Source organism: Delphinapterus leucas, chromosome 19, assembly GCF_059928025.1.
Source record: "Delphinapterus leucas isolate spDelLeu-1000000601 "Yukka" chromosome 19, BTC_Dleu_Yukka2, whole genome shotgun sequence".
Classification (NCBI taxonomy): domain Eukaryota; kingdom Metazoa; phylum Chordata; class Mammalia; order Artiodactyla; family Monodontidae; genus Delphinapterus; species Delphinapterus leucas.
In genome coordinates, this window is record NC_143147.1 from 20881632 (window position 1) to 20902089 (window position 20458).

General features: G+C 42.8%; 1 protein-coding gene across 2 annotated transcripts in view; it reads right to left on the bottom strand.

The window, feature by feature from the left end:
- VPS53 (VPS53 subunit of GARP complex) overlaps positions 1–20458 on the bottom strand; it is a 138795-nt gene that overhangs the window by 102524 nt on the left and 15813 nt on the right. For both annotated transcript variants that reach the window (XM_089900652.1, XM_022596139.3), the window contains exons 2-4: positions 18420–18500; positions 15258–15307; positions 11267–11333 (exon numbers count right to left, since the gene is read on the bottom strand). In XM_089900652.1, the coding sequence (XP_089756778.1) occupies positions 11267–11333; positions 15258–15307; positions 18420–18500 (198 nt within the window). The remainder of the gene's footprint in view (positions 1–11266; positions 11334–15257; positions 15308–18419; positions 18501–20458) is intronic.

The following is a 20458-nucleotide window of genomic DNA, read 5'->3' on the forward strand; positions in this document are numbered from 1 at the left end:
TAACACACAGTATTTGTATTTCTCTGACTTATTTCACTAAGTATAATATCCTCCAGGTCCATCTATGTTGTTGCAAACGGTAATTTTTCATTCTTTTTTCAGGACTAATATTCCATTCCATATATATATATCACATCTTCTTTATCCATTCATCTGTCAGTGGATACCTTATGCTGCTTCCATATCTTGGCTATTGTAAATAATGCAGCTATGAACACTGGGGTGCACGTATCTTTTCAAATTAGTGTTTTAATTTTCTTCGGATATATACCCAGGAGTGGAATTGCTGGATCATACGATAGTTCTACTTTAAGTTTTTTGAGGAAGAGTGCTAGATTCTTAAAGATTGGTTGCAATGTGGAATCTGAAATCTTATTACTGAACTTCTGATACTATGTTACATGAAAATCCACTGGTCAGTTGTGCTTTTGCCCAAGATGAAGAAAGCTCGAGTGTTGCTCTAACGTTAACAATGAGAAAAAAAATAAACAGTAAAATCACAACATTTCTTGAACCCCTCAGAGAGCTGAAGGCAACCAGGTCTCCTGAAATCCAACAGATGGGGACACCCAAGAACTGTTTCATATGTGGCAGAGCCTAAGAGGAAGATGCAGATGCCATCCCAGTGGACAGGAAGGAATCAACTATGGTTTTTAACAAATTGCTAAGGGCCAAGTGTGGGGCTAGTGCAACAGCGTGGAACCTCTGGGAACTGCATAGTCAGCAGTTTGCACCCCTCTCAGGCTCGTTTCCAAGACCTGCACCGGGTGCTCGTGAGAAAACCTGCAGGCAGAGGGGGAGACCAGAAAGAGCCTCCCTTTGGGGTGCAGATGTGCAGGAGATTAACGGGCACTGTAGGAAAGGCTGGAAGCCTTGATAACCTTCACCTTTGCCTGAACCCACATCTCTAAAGCCTTAAAACTCTGAGTGAGGGGCAGCCTGGCAAATGTCCGAGGTAAGTCTTAAGGACAGAACAAGAGAACAGAGCCTTTCGCTACCTCTGATGCAACAATTCTGGGCCTCGGGTAAGCTGTGCTGCGACTTCCATTCACAAAGAACAGCACACCAGGGGACAGTAAGGAGGCTTTCAGAGCAAGGAAACCTACAGGTGCTTCAAAGCAGGGCGGTAGGGATGGAAAGGAGTGGAGCTGATGGAAAAGCCACAGGAACTTGAGAAATGCCTGGATGCACAGAATTAGGAACATGGATATTCCAAAGGTTACCTCATAACCAGCAGCAGCAGTATTACGGCCATTTGCTAAACAGGACTGAGCCTGATGTTGTGCTTGGTGTTTTTAATTAGTTAACTCGAATCCCCACCGCCCTGAAGTAGGTATTATCATCTCCATGTCCCAGATGAAGAAACTGAGGTTCAGAGAAGTAATCTGTCCAAGGTCACACAGATAGAGAGAGTGGCAGGAGCCAAACTTTAAATCCAAGGCTCAGGTTTTTTCATTTGACCAGGCTGCCATCTAATGTCACACTAGGGACAGTGTCCAATTCCCCCAATCCTTAGAGAATCCAAATACAAGCTCAGTCCTGTACACAGAGGAGAGAGAAGATAGCTGTTTGGATTCCCTACAGATTGTCTAAAAATGAGAGACCTTAAGGACAAGTGGCAGGAGGTTCTAATATGCAGCAGACATGTCCTTCTGCCTAAAAGCACTATAAAGGCTCATAGGCAGTAAAAAAGATGAAGTACAGTGATAAGACCGCACCTAGCCCCTGTAGTGCTCGATACTGGACATTCGATGAGTCCTTGCCTCAACTACAGCCAACAGTGCACTAGAAGCATGGGAAACTGAACACTCACTTGGATGCAACTTATCAAATAAAAGCAAGCCAACCCTGACCTCTGCACCCGATGGAAGAAATCCTGGTTGGGGAATGGCGGAGAGTCCCAGTCAAAACCAGGGGCGCTGGCCCCTGCAAAAGACTCAACTACACCCTGACTTCAGCACTGCCCCACTGAATCACAAGGCGTGCTGCACTCCCAGGCGATTCTCACACCTTAGCGATTGCTGAAGCTCATTCAGTGTTGTCTGCAGTCTGAAAAATATAATTCAAAAAAAATCTAAAAGAAACCAAAAAATGCCTAACCATTCTTGGTCACAAATGGAAAAATTTGAGCCTACATTTTAAAAAGCTCACTTGCTTCAGATTTAGTATGTTTCAGTAGGAGGAAGCAAGTGACAGTTGCCTTTTTTTTTCCTCCCCAAACTATTTATGGTCCCTCTACTAGTTTAAAGTATTTTTTAATTAAATTAAATTAATTTATTTAGTTGTGCCAGGTCTTAGTTGTGGCAGGCAGGCTCCTTAGTTGCAGCAGGTGGGCTCCATAGTTGTGGCTCGCCGGCTCCTTGGTTGTGGCATGCGAACTCTTAGTGGTGGCATGCATGTGGGATCTAGTTCCCTGACCAGGGATCGAACCTGGGCCCCTGCACTGGGAGCGCAAGGTCTTTACCACTGCGCTACCAGGGAAGTCCTGGTCCCTTTACTACTAAGTGCCCTTTATTTTCTTCCATCGATGGGCTTCATTTTCCTCCCAAAGAAAAGATGAGAGAAAGGATATATTTGAAATGATGGAGGGGAAGATTCAAGCTGTCTTGCAAGAGAGCTGACAATTACAAAGCGATAATGCCACATGATGAAGATCGGTGCTGTGCTGCGAAGTCCGTCTACCTACTTCAGGGTCTTGGAGAGCACAATTATTTTTGCTCTAAGGCCTGACTCAGATGATATACTAATTTTGAGGTTGAAAAGCAAAGAACACTTTCTCCTTGGAAGGCAACATGCTTTGCTGATTTAGTTAATAAATCTTTACGATATCTCTATGTAAAAGAGAAGAAGGCAAGTATGACTAGCCTCCTTTGCTGAGGAAAACGAAGAACATGGAAAAATTAAGAAACACAGCCTTGGACGGATACCGAAGACCGGAAAAACAATCCTTTGTCTCCTGGGCCTGGCACTTTCTACTAAAATGAGGATAAGAAGAGAAAAATGAGAAGTCTCTAATAGCATGCCACATGACTCTGAATCCATTCTGGTCAACCTTTTCATATGCAACTTGAATGAAGACATAGAAGGCCCATCTGGCAAATCCGCTCATGATAAATGGGAAGGTCATCAAGATTCCAGAAGGTCTCAACAGGCTGGAACAATTAGGCAGAACTGGCAAGATGAAACCAAGAGTGAGACACATAAAGTCCAGCACTTAATTTCAAAGAATCCCTTAAAAAAACAGAAGAGGGGAGAGTTTCAAAGCAGTTCGTATGAAAAAAATATTGGAGATATTGCAAACTGTTGGCCCACAGATGTGTTTTGTTTGGCCTTTGAAGTATTTGTGAAAAACGCTAAACCAACATTTAAAAATTGGGGAGAGTCACGTAAAAATCCAAATTTCCGGCTTCTCTTGAAAAACTGATAGATCTGGCAAACTCCATGTCTGTGCTTAGACATGACAACAGTGGGTGAGGAATGAGCTGTGGCTCTCTCCTTTAGACAGGGCATCCACTCCCCCAATGGGTGCCCGCAGATGCGTCCTGACCTACCAGAGCCAATTTAGGTAACTTTCTTAGCTCTGTGGGCATCTGTTTGCAACTCTTGACCTGGAAGTTTCAGATACCTGACAGCTCGGCAGAGGCCCACCGTGTGATACGCCTGCCAAAAATGTCACCCAATCCATGGTAATGGAAGAACTGTGCCACAGACTCCTTAGAAAATCTAGAAAAATCAATGAGTCTTCTCTCCAGACATACGTCTATCCATATAAAAACTTACAATTAATTTCTGGGAGTTGAAAGACCCCCCTGAACTCCCAGTTCCCAAGTTAACAAGCCCATTCTAGAACAAGGAGGTAAACTGTCCCACTGGATGTTCACACAGTATGTCTACCCATGGCCAGGAGGGATGCTGACAAACTTCAAGGCAACCAGGATGATCGGTCTAGAAATCATATCGTAAAACTGAAGAAACTAAGAGTGGTTAGCCTAGGAAAAGGAATGCTCGGAAAGGAACATAATATCCATTTTTAATTTTAGAAGCTATAATAAGGGACAGGGATTAGGTCTACACCTGCCCAGCTGGCAGAACTAAGATCAGTGAGAAGTTACAGTGAGGTCTATTTTCTATTTTTGTGTGTGTGTGTGTGTGGTACGTGGGCCTCTCACTGTTGTGGCCTCTCCCGTTGCAGAGCACAGGCTCCGGACGCGCAGGCTCAGTGGCCATGGCTCACGGGCCCAGCCGCTCCGCGGCATGTGGGATCCTCCCGGACCAGGGCACGAACCCGTGTCCCCTGCATCGGCAGGTGGACTCTCAACCACTGCGCCACCAGGGAAGCCCCAGTGAGGTCTCTTTTACTGTTTCAATTCGGTGTAAGAAAAAGAACTTTCTTACAATTAAAGCTGTACAGGGGACTTCCCTGGTGGCGCAGTGGTTAAGAATCTGCCTGCCAATGCAAGCGACATGGCTTCGAGCCCTGGTCCGGGAAGATCCCACATGCTGTGGAGCAACTAAGCCCATGCACCACAACTACTGAGCACTTGTGCCACAACTACTGAAGCCTGCGTGCCTAGAGCCCATGCTCTGCAACGAGAAGCCACCACAATGAGAAGCACGTGCACTGCAACGAAGAGTAGCCTCCGCTCGCTGCAACTAGAGAAAGCCCATACGCAGCAACAAAGACCCAATCAGCCAAAAAAATAAATAAATAAATAAATAAATAAAATTTATTAAAAAAATAATAAAGCTGTACAAAACTGGAACAGACAGTCCTGTGGAACAACAGAGTAGTGAGTTCCCCATCCCTGCAAGAATCCAAGCAGAAACAGAATAATGAAACGTCAGAGATGTGATAGAAAGGATTCCTGAACCGGGTGGGAGGTGGTTCTACAATTATCTAATGCTTCTTCCAAATCAAAGTTTTAGTGAGCAGAGCTGAAGATGGCAATAATAATTTTCTTCCTCTCCCACACCTTAGTCTTGCTGTGATGCAACAGTTAAATTATAGCCAAGCTCCACACAAGATACTGAAGGAAACCCAGGAAGGAAGCCCCGTGACTAATCCTCTCTTGGTGATTCTCAATGAGCTGACTAGGAATTGAAAAAGGTATGGCCACTCTTGAAATTTCGCATGCCAACTTTTTCTTCTCCTAACCCACTCCTCTATTTGCCTCTCTTTCTACCTCTGTTCAAGCTGTCCATTTTAATTCTTGGGAAGCTGTGTAAGTTTCAAAGCATATCAGCTCATGTACTTACTGAATTGACTCATCTCATCCACAAAGTTTCAAACATGTGGGCATTTAATTAAAGCTTCTGCCTGATGATTTCAACAGATAAAAATGGGGAGAGGGCTTCCCTGGTGGTGCAGTGGTTGAGAGTCCGCCTGCCGATGCAGGGGACACGGGTTCATGCCCCGATCCAGGAAGATCCCACATGCCGCAGAGCAGCTGGGCCCGTGAGCCATGGCCTCTGAGCCTGCGCGTCCGGAGCCTGTGCTCCGCAAGAGGAGAGGCCACAACAGTGAGAGGCCCGCGTACCGCAAAAAAAAAAAAAAAAAAAAAAAAAAAAAATGGGGAGAATTCTGTGCTGGATTAATTTTGTACAAGCACCACATTCTGGTTAGAAAAGGTCACGGACTAGACCACTTCAAGTCCGCCCCCACAGGAGGTGGTCGACATCGAAGGCTCTCCAAAACGTGCAGCAGAGTGCTAATCAGGCAGCGGGTGTTTCAGAAATTTCGAGAAACTAAAGCAACTGACTCACTGTGTCTTCAATTTCTAAATCACTCCCTCTCCACAAATAATTTTTGAGTCAGAAACACTGCTTTCCAAAAAGAACTTTTCTGCTAAAGACGTCTTTTAAGACACCACAAATGTGAAGTCAACACTTTCCCCTATTTACACGGATTACAAAGCATATCTGTTCAAGATCCACACAATCAAGATTAAATGTATAAAAGGAAAACTTCCTTTTGCCCATATTACTGCTCTCCCCTTCTGAGTTGTTCCCCAGAAGCTTCGGAAACAAGTTCTGAAAGCAAACCTTTCCTCCGTTCCAGGGAAGAGGGGAAACTGGGGCCTCCTGACCTAAAAACTCAATATTTTGGAACATCCATAATTCTCCCGAGTCCATGCCAGTCAAATGGAGACTCTCTTTAGCAAACCACCGGCCAGCTGGGGCTGGACAGCAAGGCTCTCACCCCTAGGAGATGACAAGGATAGGACTCAAAAGCTCCCTGGAAAAAAAAAAAAGTCTCTCCTTCAGCTTGCATTACAAGCTGTTGGAAAACACAGATGGAGGAGATGACAGGAAAAGCAATTACTTCTTCTGGGCTTCCTTTCTGTCTGGATGCTAAGGAGACGGATACCAAATTCCATCACAGATTGAAATGCTATCTAAACGTTCTTGAAATGTGGTCTTGCTCTCTGAAATATGGCCTGCCTTTGCTGCAGCAACCTGTAACCTATTAACATGTGAAGGTGGGGAGGGCCGACTTTCCTCCAGGCTGTCTAATTCTGGGCCTGCCTCTCCAATAACGCTCGTTTGTGACCACAGGTTAAAACATAAATAACTAAAAGATATATATATCTACACAGCATGACCCAACAGAAAGTGCTAATGAATCATTCACTTTATTTTCACATTCTTGGAATTGTAAATACCTGAAACTCTCTGAAGTATTTCAAGGTTTCTAGTGAGCCTTTCTAAATATAGGTGGAAACACACTAAACAGTAGTGTTGTTATGTCAAATAGTAGTAAGCTGGGACTAGTCATAAACAAATCAAGCTTTAAACATCTTTAAAGGAACACACACGCTGGTCAAAATGATGTTTTATGGGAGAGGGCTTTTGTTTATTTACAAATAATAAATACTCTCCCACAGACCTAATATTCAATACAGTTGAATAAAATGTTATTGCAGGTGGCCTATGTGTTCTGAGAAATGCCAAGATGAGGGAGATACAGCTTTTGCCTCAAGGACCTTATACACGAGCCAAAGGGACAAGATGTATTCACTGATACGTCAGAGCAGATCACGAAAGCCAAATCAAAAGCACGGGCGTAGGACTGTGGGAGTTCGTGGACAGAGAGACTGTACATCTAACTGATGGATACTGGGATCGATTTTCTCATCTGTGAAATGAGAGGAGTGGACCAGATGAGTTCCAAGTCCCTTAGGGTTCTAAAACTCTGATTCCTTTGGTATATACTGTTGAGCCAAACAGAAAATTTCATAAAGGAAGTAGTATTTGAACTGGGTATGATCTTGAAGTGAAGCTACTGGAAGAAAAAGAGGAGAGAGAGCATTTTAGGCAAAAAGAAGAACATAAGCACAGGTCCGGAAAGCAAAGGGCATGCTTGGGAGAGCACTACGCTTCCAGCGTGGATGGGTCACAGCAGGAGACAAAACTGGAAAGGTAGATTGAGGCCTTCAATGCCATGCAAAGGAACTTGGATTGAAGTTGGTAGAGAGCCCACAGGGGTTTGTGGGCTGTGTCGATGACATGACCAGACATATGTCGGAAAGTGAAAGAGCAGAATGAGGCTACAGTGTTGGCCGGCTACCCTGTTACTCTTTGTTACGTCTAAGGGCCCTATTTACACAGGCCTCACCTGCCAGAGAGGCGACGCTTCATGGGAGAGACCTAAATAAACAAAAGCCAAAGCAATAAGGACTAAGAACCAAGCAAGGCCAGGAAATAGGATCAGTTGCGGGAAACTAAGATGTCTACACACAAATATTGACAATAACTACAAGGTAGACTCCTTACAAACAGGCCAACGGAAGATGACAAGTAAGAGGAAAAAGAAAGTCATAAAATGTAGGAAAAATAGAGAAGCAGATAAAACTAAACATGTAAGAGAAAAGGAAAAAGACTTATATAACACCTGTGAGCTACCAGAGGAAACCGGAATATGAGAGATCACAGGACTACACGCTACCCCCATAAAATGTAGGCAGCATAATGAACATTAAAAAAAATTGGCTATATACTAAATAATGTCAAAACAGGACAAATAACAGAACTGAGAGGCGCACACAGCCGACCTAACTGAATTACTGTTGAAGAGGTCAGGCCGGACACTGTAAGGGAAGACTAGACAGGGCACGATCAGCGCTTCTGTTACGACAGCAATTCCGAAATAGGACGTCTAAGCAGAAGACTAGAATCCAGATGAAAAGGAAAAATGGTTAACAGATAACATCTGGCCCCCCAGTCACTGAAGAATACCTCTTCCCCGTACAATGCTTCTCCCCCGCATCCCCTTCCAACAGCCCTCCTTAGCTAGATCCAAAAAGAACTATAAAACTTTGAAATGAATCGACAGTTACCTGCTAGGCAACAAAACTAGGTATGAGGAATTATAGCTGTGTCAGGTTACTACTATCTCTCTCTCTTTCTTTCTTTTTTTTTTTTTTTGCAATATATCAACTTTATTTCCATCTTGATTTCAAAAAAATTTTATTGAGGTAAAATACACATAACATAAAATTTACTATCTTAACCATTCTTTATTGTACAGTTTCATTGACCTGTTGTGCAACCATCACCACTATCTATCCCCATAATTCATCCTGTAAAACGGAAACTCTACATGTATTAAACACTAACTCCCCGTTCTCCCCCAGCCCCTGGCAACTACCATTATACATTCTGTCTTTATGATTTTCACTACTCTTAAGTACCTCATATAAGTGGAATCATCCGATATTTGTCTTTTTGTGACTGGCTTATTTCATTTAGCATAATGTCCTCAAGGTTCATCCATGCTGTAGCAGATGTCAGAATTTCTTTCCTTTTTTTTTTTTTAAAAAAAATATTTATTTATTTATTTATTTGGCTGTGTCAGGTCTTAGTTGCAGCACATGGGATCTTCATTGCTGCATGCAGGATCCTCAGTTGCGGCATGCGGGATCTTTAGGTGCGGCATGTGGGCTCTTAGTTGCAGCATGCGGGATCTAGTTCCCTGACCAGGGATCAAACCTGGGCCCCCTGCAGTGGGAGCTCAGAGTCTCAACCACTGGACCACCAGGTAAGTCCCCCCCCTTTTTTTTTTCAGAATTTCTTAACTTTTTAAGGCTGAATAATATTCCAATTATGTACAGACCATATTCTGCTTATCCATTCATCTGCCAATGGACACCTGGGTCGCTTCCATGTTTTAGCTATTGTGAATAATGCTGCTATGAACATGGGGGTAGCAGGTATCTCTCCAGGACCCTGCTTCCAATTCTCTTGAGTATATACCCAGAAGTAGAACTGCTGGATCATATGATAATTCATTTTAATTTTTTGAGGAACCACTGTATTGTTTTACACAGCAACTGTACCATTTTACATTTCCACCAGCAGCGCACAAGCATTTCAATTTCTTCACATCTTTGCCAACACTTGTTGTTTTCTGGTTTTTTGATAGTAGTCATCCTAATCGGTGTGAGGTGGTATCTCAGTGTACATTTTTTTTTTATAAATGCTGTTTTTTTTTCCAAGAGAAACACTTTATTTATTTATTAATTTTTGGCTTTGTTGGATCTTCGTTGCTGTGCGCAGGCTTTCTCTAGTCGCGGTAAGCGGGGGCTACTCTTCGTTGCGGTGCGTGGGCTTCTCCTTGCGGTGGCTTCTCTTGTTGTGGAGCACAGGCTCTAGACACCTGGGCTTCAGCAGTTGTGGCTCGCGGGCTCTAGAGCACAGGCTCAGTAGTTGTGGCGCATGGGCTTAGTTGCTCCGCGGCACGTGGGATCTTCCCAGACCAGGGCTTGAACCTGTGTCCCCTGTATTGGCAGGCGGATTCTTTTTCTTTTTTCTTTTATTTATTTTTTACATCTTTATTGGAGTATAATTGCTTTACAATGGTGTGTTAGTTTCTGCTTTATAACAAAGTGAATCAGTTACACATATACATATGTTCCCATATCTCTTCCCTCTTGCATCTCCCTCCCTCCCACCCTCCCTATCCCACCCCTCTAGGTGGTCACAAAGCACCGAGCTGATCTCCCTGTGCTATGCGGCTGCTTCCCACTAGCTATCTGTTTTACGTTTGGTAGTGTATGTATGTCCATGCCACTCTCTCACTTCATCCCAGCTTACCCTTCCCCCTCCCCATATCCTCAAGTCCATCCTCTAGTAGGTCTGGCAGGCGGATTCTTAACCACTGCGCCACCAGGGAAGTCCCACTCTCACTGTACTTTTTTTTTTTTATTATTTTTTGCGGTACGCGGGCCTCGCACTGTTGCGGCCTCTCCCATTGTGGAGCACAGGCTCCTGACGCACAGGCCCAGCGGCCATGGCTCACGGGCCCAGCCGCTCCACGGCATGTGGGATCTTCCCAGACCGGGGCATGAACCTGCGTCCCCTGCATCGGCAGGCGGACTCTCAACCACTGTGCCACCAGGGAAGCCCTCACTGTACTTTTGATTTGCATTTTCCTAATGATTAGTGATACTGAGCATCTTTTCGTGGGCTCGTTGGCCATTCATATTATCTTCTTTGGAGAAATGTCTATTCAAGTCCTTTGCCCAGTTTTTAATCAGGTTGTTTGCTTTTTTGTTGTTGAATTTTAGGAGTTCTCTAAATATTCTGGATATTAATCCCTCATCAGATATATGATTGGCAAATATTCTCTCCCATTCTACAGGTTGACTTTTTACTCTGTTGATAATGTCTTTTGACACACAGGTTACTGCTATCTTTTGCAGCAACAAAAGTAATATGAGGGACTTCCCTGGTGGTCCAGTGGGTAACACTCGTGCTCCCAATGCAGGGGGCCCGGGTTCAATCCCTGGTCAGGGAACTAGATCCCGCATGCGTACCACATCTAAGAGTTTGCATGCCGCAACTAAGACCCAGAGCAGCCTAAATAAATATTTTTTTAAAAAAACTAATATCTAAATCCCAACAACTTAGCAGATAGATAAATGCAGCAACCTTGTTAGGCCACAGTACACAAAATAAAGGAGGGCTCAGAGACGTCCGACATTAAGGAGGAAGCCAAGGAAACTTCGGTTTTCTCATTTCAGCATGCATTTAACCCTGGACCTGGGTGAGCTGTGCTACAATATATGCTTCTGGTCCAAGGGACGCTGAGTGACAGCTCATGGCTGGTCTGGGCAGCCTCCCCCTGCTACTAGTGGGACAAGTCATGCAAGTTTCCTGATCAGTTAAGGAAGTACTCTGTAAGCAGGCAGATCAATATTTTGGTCACTTGGTTGTGGGGCCTTGAAGAAATCGGGATATATTTAATATGAAGGAATAAGTTACTTACTTGCCGGCCATCCTGCCCCACATTTGTTTGACCTCTTACGACAGTTCGAATGCTGTCATCCAGTCTCCTAGCAAAAAAAGTTAAAGGATACAAATCATTAAAATATCTCGATTCCTTCAAGATGAAAAGACAACCCTCAAAACGGGAGAAAATATTTGCAAACAAATCAATGAACAAAGGATTAATCTTCAAAATATATAAACAGCTCATGTAGCTCAATATTAAAAAAACAAACAACCCAATCCAAAAATGGGCTGAGGACCTAAATAGACATTTCTCCAAAGAAGACATACAGATGGACAAGAAGCACATGAAAAGCTGCTCGACATCAGTAATTATTAGAGAAATGCAAATCAAAACTACAATGAGGTATCACCTCACACCAGTTAGAATGGGCATCGTCAGAAAATCTCCAAACAAATGCTGGAGAGGGTGTGGAGAAAAGGGAAGCCTCTTGCACTGCTGGTGGGAAGGTAAATTGATACAGCCACTATGGAGAACAGTATGGAGGTTCCTTAAAAAACTAAAAATAGAATTACCATATGACCCAGCAATCCCACTACTGGGCATATACCCTGAGAAAACCATAATTCAAAAAGACACATGCACCCCAATGTTCACTGCAGCACTATTTACAATAGCCAGGTCATGGAAGCAACCTAAATGCCCATCGACAGACGAATGGATAAAGAAGATGTGGTACATATATACAAAGGAATATTACTCAGCCATAAAAAGGAACGAAATTGGGTCACTTGTAGAGACGTGGATGGATCTAGAGACTGTCATACAGAGTGAAGTAAGTCAGAAAGAGAAAAACAAATATCGTATATTAACGCATATATGTGGAACCTAGAAAAATGGTACAGATGAACCGGTTTGCAGGGCAGAAATTGAGACACAGATGTAGAGAACAAACATATGGACACCAAGTGGGGAAAGCAGTGGGGGTGGTGGTGTGATGAATTGGGAGATTGGGATTGACATGTATACACTGATGTGTATAAAAGGGATGACTAATAAGAACCTGCTGTATAAAAAAATAAATAAAATTCAAAAAAAAAAATCTCGATTCCAGGTTGACCAAAAGAAAAAAAGCTGGGATTCCCTGGTGGCACAGTGGTTAAGAATCCGCCTGCCAATACAGGGGATATGGATTCCATCCCTGGTCCGGGAAGATCCCACATGCTGCAGAGCAACTAAGCCCATGCACCACAACTAGTGAGCCTGTGCTCTAGAGCCCACGAGCCACAACTACTGAGCCCGCATGCCACAACTAATGAAGCCCACGCACCTAGAGCCCGTGCTCTGCAACAAGAGAAGCCACAGCAATGAGAAGCCCGTGCACCGCAACAAAGAGTAGCTCCCGCTCGCTGCAACTAGAGAAAGCCCATGTGCAGCAATGAAAGCCCAACTCGGCCAAAACTAAATTAATTAATTTTTTAAAAAGTTAGTAACATATCCATCAATGTTTTCAGATTGCAGCTACTTATTCACAAGAAAAAACAAAGATGTCTGGATGACAGGAGGAAGAGTGAGGCCTTGGACCTCAGTGAGGGGGCAGCGACAGTCGTGTAGAAGCCAAGCCCAGCACAGACTGATGAGCCACCTTTGTTATTTTTTAAAAGGCTATTTTCACTTAATGTTCAGAGCCATTCAAAAGGACCAATGTAACTTTTGGTATTTGTCATGGAGTAAACCAGAAATGACAAAGTTGCTGAAACTTTATGGGAACAAGCCAGAGAATTCAAAGTAGCCCACACAAAATCCTTCCTCAGTAGCATCCTAGGAACCTTCAAAGGGATGAGGAGCAGGTGCTATATGAAATCCATGCCTCGTCACCTGGGCCCTGATCTGCAGGAGGCAGATCTGTGGCCCCCACTTCCTCTTTCTCCTGCAGCTTAACAGGGGCCATTTAATGGCATCTCAACCCGAGGATTTTATGTCAGTTTATGTCATTTATGTCATTTTTCATTTGAAGAACCGTCAAAGGTATGGTGAGAGAAAGCTGAAAATAACTGGCTTGCAAGTGATTTTCATTTTTGTTGTTGTTTTGGGATTTTTTTGGCCACGCCGTGCCGCGCAGCATGTGGAATCTTAGTTCCCCAACTAAGGATCGAACCCGCGCCCCCTGCATTGGAAGCATGGAGTCTTTTTTTTTTTTTAACATCTTTATTGGAGTATAATTGCTTTACAATGGTGTGTTAGTTTCTGCTTTATAACAAAGTGAATCAGCTATACATATACATATATCCCCATATCTCCTCCCTCTTGCATCTCCCTCCCACCCTCCCTATCCCACCCCTCTAGGTGGTCAAAAAGCACCGAGCTGATCTCCCTGTGCTATGCGGCTGCTTCCCGCTAGCTATCTGTTTTACATTTGGTGGTATATATAAGTCCATGCCACTCTCTCACTTTGTCCCAGCTTATCCTTCCCCGTCCCCATGTCCTCAAGTCCATTCTCTACATCTGCGTCTTTATTCCTGTCCTGCCCCTAGGTTCTTCAGAACCATTTTTTTTTATATATTCCATATATATGTGTTAGCCTACGGTATTTGTTTTTCTCTTTCTGACTTACTTCACTCTGTATGACAGACCCTAGGTCCAACCACCTCACTACAAATAACTCAATTTCGTTTCTTTTTATGGCTGAGTAATATTCCATTGTATATATGTGCCACATCTTCTTTATCCACATTCATCTGTTGATGGACACTTAGGTCGGGAAGCACGGAGTCTTAACCACTGGACAGCGAGGGAAGCCCCTCGCAAGTGATTTTTGGATCATGGGGGAATTTTCATTTTCTGTGCAAACCTTATAAAACTTAGCGGTCTCTACTACCGCTGTTACAGCTAAAGTCCACCGAAACAATCAACAGGCTTCTTTGTATTTATTTATTTTTGGCTGCATAGGGTCTTCATTGCTGTGCGCAGGCTTTCTCTAGTTGCGGTGAGCAGGGGCTACTCTCCATTGTGGTGTGTGGGCTTCTCAGTGTGGTGGCTTCTCTCGTTGCGGAGCACAGGCTCTAGGCACACAGGCTTCAGTAGTTGTGGCACACGGGCTTCAGTAGTTGTTGCACATGGGCTCAGTAGTTGTGGCGCACGGGCTTAGTTGCTCTGCAGCATGTGGGATCTTCCCAGACCAGGGCTCAAATCTGTGTCCCCTGCATTGGCAGGCAGATTCTTAACCACTGCACCAACAGGGAAGTCCCTTCTTTGTACTTTTTAAGGCACCCAACTGAACAAAACATTAATGGCAGAGGTCTTCACCTAAAAACCCAAAGGTTGTCAGGGAAAAAAAATCATCTCCTGGATTCAAAATGAAGGCTTCTCCTCATCACAAGTTAAAAAACAACAACAACAAAAAAAACTATATTTAAAGTAATAACATCAACCATTACAATAATAATTACAACAAACAAACTTTGAGTATCTACCATGTGTCAAAACTGGAAATTCAGACATGGATAAACCAGAATAAGGCTATTTGGCAGAAAGGACATCTGATGACCACCCTAGACATCCTAGATTAATCACAATGTTTAGTCCTGGGATACCACCCACACCAACCAGCAGATCTGACCACATTGTTAGCTGATACATGGCCAAGGGATATGTAAGCCCAGCTTCATATCTAAGCCTTGGGAATACAAAAAAAAAAAAAAAAAAGGGTAAATCTGCTAGGGAAATAAAGCCACTAAAAATGTAGCAGAAATGCTTTTGTCTCCTTTTATAATCAACTGTTTTGAACAGCCTGTTACAGATTCCTTCTTTTTTTTAAAATAAATAATTGAAGACTGATCAAAGAATCGAGTTCTTTGCCACAAGGCTCATATGGAAACCCAGAAAAAAATACTGTTTTTAAAAAGATTACCATCTACAGCAAACTTGAGATTTTAGTGTTCTTACAGATAAGTGTGATCCAGAATGTGATTAACTAAATGAACAGCATACTTTCATTAATTATTAATAATCACACGGTGTTACTTACCTTATTTTCAGTCTAATTTTGTTCACGACTTCATCGATGTTTGCCAGAGACTACAATAAAGAAGGAAAGGTGCCAGCTATTATTTCACTTCCTGGAATTCCTCTTTCCAGAGAAATGATGAACTATAATGGCTATTTATGACATCTCAAAGAAACTAATCACACGGTATGATACAATTTTCACTTAAAAATATATATATATAGGGAATTCCCTGGCGGTCCAGTGGTTAGGACTCCACGCTTCCACAGCAGGGGCATGGGTTCAATCCCTGGTCAGGGAACTAAGATCCCACAAGCCTTGCAGTGCAGCCAGGGTGGGAGGGCGGAGGAAGTATAGCGGTAGTTGGCAACAACTGCAAAATTCAGCCTGGAATCTATTCTTCATAAATAAAGGTTATTGGAAAACAGCCATGTCCATTCGTTTACATATTATCGACAGCTGCCTTTGAGCTACAAAGACAGAATTGAGTAGCTGCAACAGAGACTGAATAATCCATAAAGCCTAAAATTACTATCTAGACCTTTACAGGAAATTTCCTGACCCCTGGTATATAGGATCGTGACAAACTCGTACAACAAAATCCTCATAGCAACAAAAATGAATGAATGATTACAACAGACAACAACATGGATGAATCTTACTAATATGATGTTGCGTGCGCACACACACACATATACACAAACCAGACGCAAGAGCATATACTGTATGACTGCATTTATAGTATTTCAAAAGTGAGTGAAACTATTCTCCTGCATTAGAAGTCAGGATAGTGGTTAACTCTGGGGGAGGCAGTGACTGGGAGAGGCAAGAAGGGGCTACTTTATTAATGTTTTATTTCTTGGTCTGGGTGGTGGTTACCTGGCTTTACTCATTTGGTGAAAATTCATCAAGTTGTACATTTAGGATCTGTATACTCCTCCACATTATGTTAAACGTCAATAAATAAATACCTCTGTTTTTTTTCTAAGTGTCTAGGTCCATTAGAAAAAAGCCTGGAAGGATAAACACTAGTACTTAGAGTCTATATTAGTAGCTGTAACCTATGAAATCAGTAGCAGTAGTTGTAATCTATGAAGAAGAGGGATTTTAAGTTTTTCTTCTTTTTGCCTATGAGTATTTTCTAATTGCTCTATATTGACAATGCACTGCTATTGCAATTATAATACAGTTATTTCTATTTTTAAGACAATGACAATAAAAACAAATGGACTAGTACCAATTTAGTGAGCTGAAAACATGAGGAAAGGGTGCCCCCTAATGGAATAGAGATGGTACAATTTTATAGCACCATTTTAACTGAAGTTTTCAAAATATAATTTTGTAAGTCCTCTTTCCCTCTCTCCCGATAGATATTTTACCTCAGAAGGAACTGGGGGTGATGCAGGAATTGTGCTTATAAATTGCTACCGGCAACCTGTGCTGGCAGGAAGAGGCAGGAGCCTTCCAGGCACAGGTCTGATAAGAGAACCAGGTCACACATAAAACAAGATGAAACCTTGCCATTTATGACAAGATGGATGGACCTTGAGGGTATCAAGTGAAATAAATCAGACGGAGAAGCACAAATACTGTATGATTTCACTCATATGTGAAATATAGAAAACAAACAAACAAAAAAACAAAATAAATGAACAAGGGCTTCCCTGGTGGTGCAGTGGTTAAGAATCCACCTGCCAATGCAGGGAACACGGGTTCGAGCCCTGGTCTGGGAAGATCCCACATGCCACGGAGCAACTAAGCCCCTGTGCCACAGCTACAATGCAACTACTGCAATGTCCATGAGGTATATAGATGGATTTTGCCCAAGATTTAGCAATAGTTGAAAGAAACTGTAAATCATGCCCTTACTTTCTATTACCTTTTAATTAAGGTCCATGAGAATCTGGGTTGGAAAATGGTATAAATCTGGGGTTGGGGAAATAAAGGTACCCCTGTATCATAAATTTCCTGAATTACCTAAGAAACTTCCCTATACATCACCATGGATGTGGGGACATAATTAGACAAGACATATAACTGAATCTGTGGAACAACAAATGTCTTATGCTACCTTCAGTAGTTTAAAAACAAAAACCCACAAAAACTTATCAGGAAGAAGGGAGAACCTGGTGGTTCCCTATATACATAATTTTCAAATCTAACCATTTGTTGTGGTGAGTTAGCTGTCTTGATAGGCTGGGGTAAATTAAATCTTTTTGTGGCTAAAACTGCTATCTTTATACCATTGCTTCCAAATTTCTATCTCCAGCTAATTCCTAGAATTCATCTTTCATAGAAAATGATGAGCTCTTAGGAATCCCCTGGCGGTCCAGTGGTTAGGACTTGGCGCTTTCACTGCCAAGCGCCCCGGTTCAATCCCTGGTCAGGGACTAATATCCTGCAAGCTGTACATGGTGCGGCCAAAAAAGAAAAAGATGAGTTCTAAAGGCTATCTGTGAAATCTCAGAAAAGACAATCACACAGTATGATACCATTTTTTCCAAATTTATTTTAAAAATCAGCATGTCCATCAGAAAACGTTCGGAAGGATATATGCCAAAATATTAACAGTTATGGCAATGATGGGCTCCAGTCTCAAATATCCAACTATGTATTTCTACCTGGATGGCCCAAATATGTTCAAAACTGAGCTCACCTTTACACCCTACTTCTACCCTCCTTACCACTAAAACTGGCTCTTTCCTCCTTACTCCCAGTACAGGATAAAGGGGCCAACACCACCCACAGTCTGCTGGGCTAGAAATCAAAGTTCTGAAATTTACATCTTGAAATAGGAATAAAAGTAGCTTTCTAAATCCAGGCTTATCCTGCCTACCTCATTCCCATTTTTCCCCTATTACATTCGAAAAATCCTTTCTACTTCCCAATTTACTACAGAAAATTGGGGGTCGGGGGGCAACAGGACAGACGCTTTCAACCTAAGGGTACGATTTCTAATAATATGCTCACTATACAGAGAATTCCACACTAACACAACAACAGTATTTGGTATTAGCTAACCCTCCCCCCCCCCAAAGGAAAGCTGGTTACAACGGAGTCGAACTTGAATTTAACTCTCACTTGCTTATCAAGGTCCCTTAGATTATGTCGTATAACACATAATACATCATTAACATTCAGGATGAGCCAGAAGCCACTGCAAGAAGGAAACTCTATACTTACTTGCTCTGTTGGGAACAGGGTGTTGATATACTCCACAGCATTGAAATCTGCTCGATCTAGAGGATCCTGGCTTGGAAATACCTACATAAAGATAGAGAATTAAAAATCACCTATCTTTCTGCCTTGCTCTATGTATTCTTTCTTTCCTCCCTATTGGTTGGTAAGTTTTTTGAAGGCAAAGACCATAGCTTTTTTTCATTTTACGAGGCTTAACAACAACAGACGTGCAATAAAATATCTGGTAAAGTAAATCTGTAATTTTCACCAACATCTGTAATTTTAACATCTTGGTAAAACTAACAGAATGTGCAACAGTGAGAAGTTCCAGATATCCACGAAATCCCAAGGACAAGGTAAAATAAGTGGGCATTGTACACTATCAGATTAAGCCAGCGGATGACATGGTTGTATTAAGGGAATCTTGATAACAGACTTATTATACACCATGTCTCAGTGATGTCTCAGCAGTAGAATTCACTATGCATCAAAGCGATTATTATACTCAGCGTCAGGAAGTGGAGAGCTGCATTTAGGAACTGTCCATCTCTTTTACAGAAGAAAGCAAGCCGCCTTCTGAGAAATATAGTTAACTCCCTTCAAATGTTGCAATCTGAAGAACATGTATCAAGGTGGGTTGCAAAGCAGTTAAGTGATCCCCTGGGTACTAGATTTCACCAGCTCAAGGCAGTTATTCTGGGAAGCAAATTCTTTTTTGAGGTCTGCTTATTGGAGAAACCTGTGCTAGAATTCAATCTTACTAAGAAATAGGAAAAACTGTGCTCTTCTAAAACCCTTGCCAAACAATAACTGACTGCATTATTTGTTTCTTCTATTGGAGCCCACTAGGTCCAAAGGGAATGAAATGTATGTCTCTGGGAATACCCTGGCGGTCCAGTGGTTAGGACTCGTGCTCTCACTGCGGGCAGCCCAGGTTCAATCCCTGGTAGGGGAACTAAGATCCCACAAGCCCTGAGGCAAGGCCAAACAAACAAAAAACAAACGAAAAAAGAAACGTATGTCTCTTTCTGGCAGATGGAGGTGGGTGGGAAGCAGTGTGGCTTGAACACCAAAACCTTTGCCTAATGGCCTGGCATCCTCAGGATCTGCCAAATGTGCTGTGAATGAGTAACCCAACCACTCCAAGGAAAACACATCTAAAAATCTATAAATGGGACAATACAAACAAATAACTTAGTACACTGGCAGACCCACAGTAAGTATTAATGGTCAATAAATATTAACTATCAGTAATAGAAGTAGTAATGTTTTACTTCAAAAAACTTCCCAGTGGTCATTAAGTATGGCTCACCTCTCCTTTTCCTAAGTCCCCTACACCAACTTCTTTAAGGGAGATTTTTCTCCCTTTATCAGGAGCGATACCCTGTACAAGGGTCTAAATTGCTATTTCTAATATCATCACTCTTAAAAACTCCATACACTTGAAAAGAGAATTTAGTCACCTAAAGAATTCCTGCAGGGAAGAGAAGCCACCTGGGAATATTCTTCAACCTAACCCAAATTAATCAACAGCAGGAATTCTCAACTAAGTATGGTAAAGGGTTTTTTGTTTTTTGCTTTTAACCTTTGCCCCTCTGCTTTGCGATATGCTTCAAAAATAGAGGTTACCTCCTCCCCTCAATTCCGAGTCACTCACAAGGGGCTAGATGGAGAATCCGGAACACTGTGACACCAGTCTGATAAATGAATGAACAGCCCCGCAACCCCCAAAACCTGAGGTTGCTACCTATGAGGTCCCTTTTTCTAGGTGCATCCTTTCAGGAGACACAGTTCCTTTGCCCAAACCCACCAGGACGCCCCACCCTCCAAAGACAATCAAGGCCTAGAAAAGATTCTCTCCCTCCTCTAGATTCAGAAACCCCTTCCCACCACCACCTCCCACCAAAACCTTTCCTTGCCCTTCTGCGCCTAGCTCCCACGTCTCCCACGAAGACCGCTTCCCCGGCGTCCCACCCCAGGTCCCACCCCCAGAGCTGCCCCAGCCTCCGCACTCTCCTCCCGTCGAGGGGCGGAACGCTCAC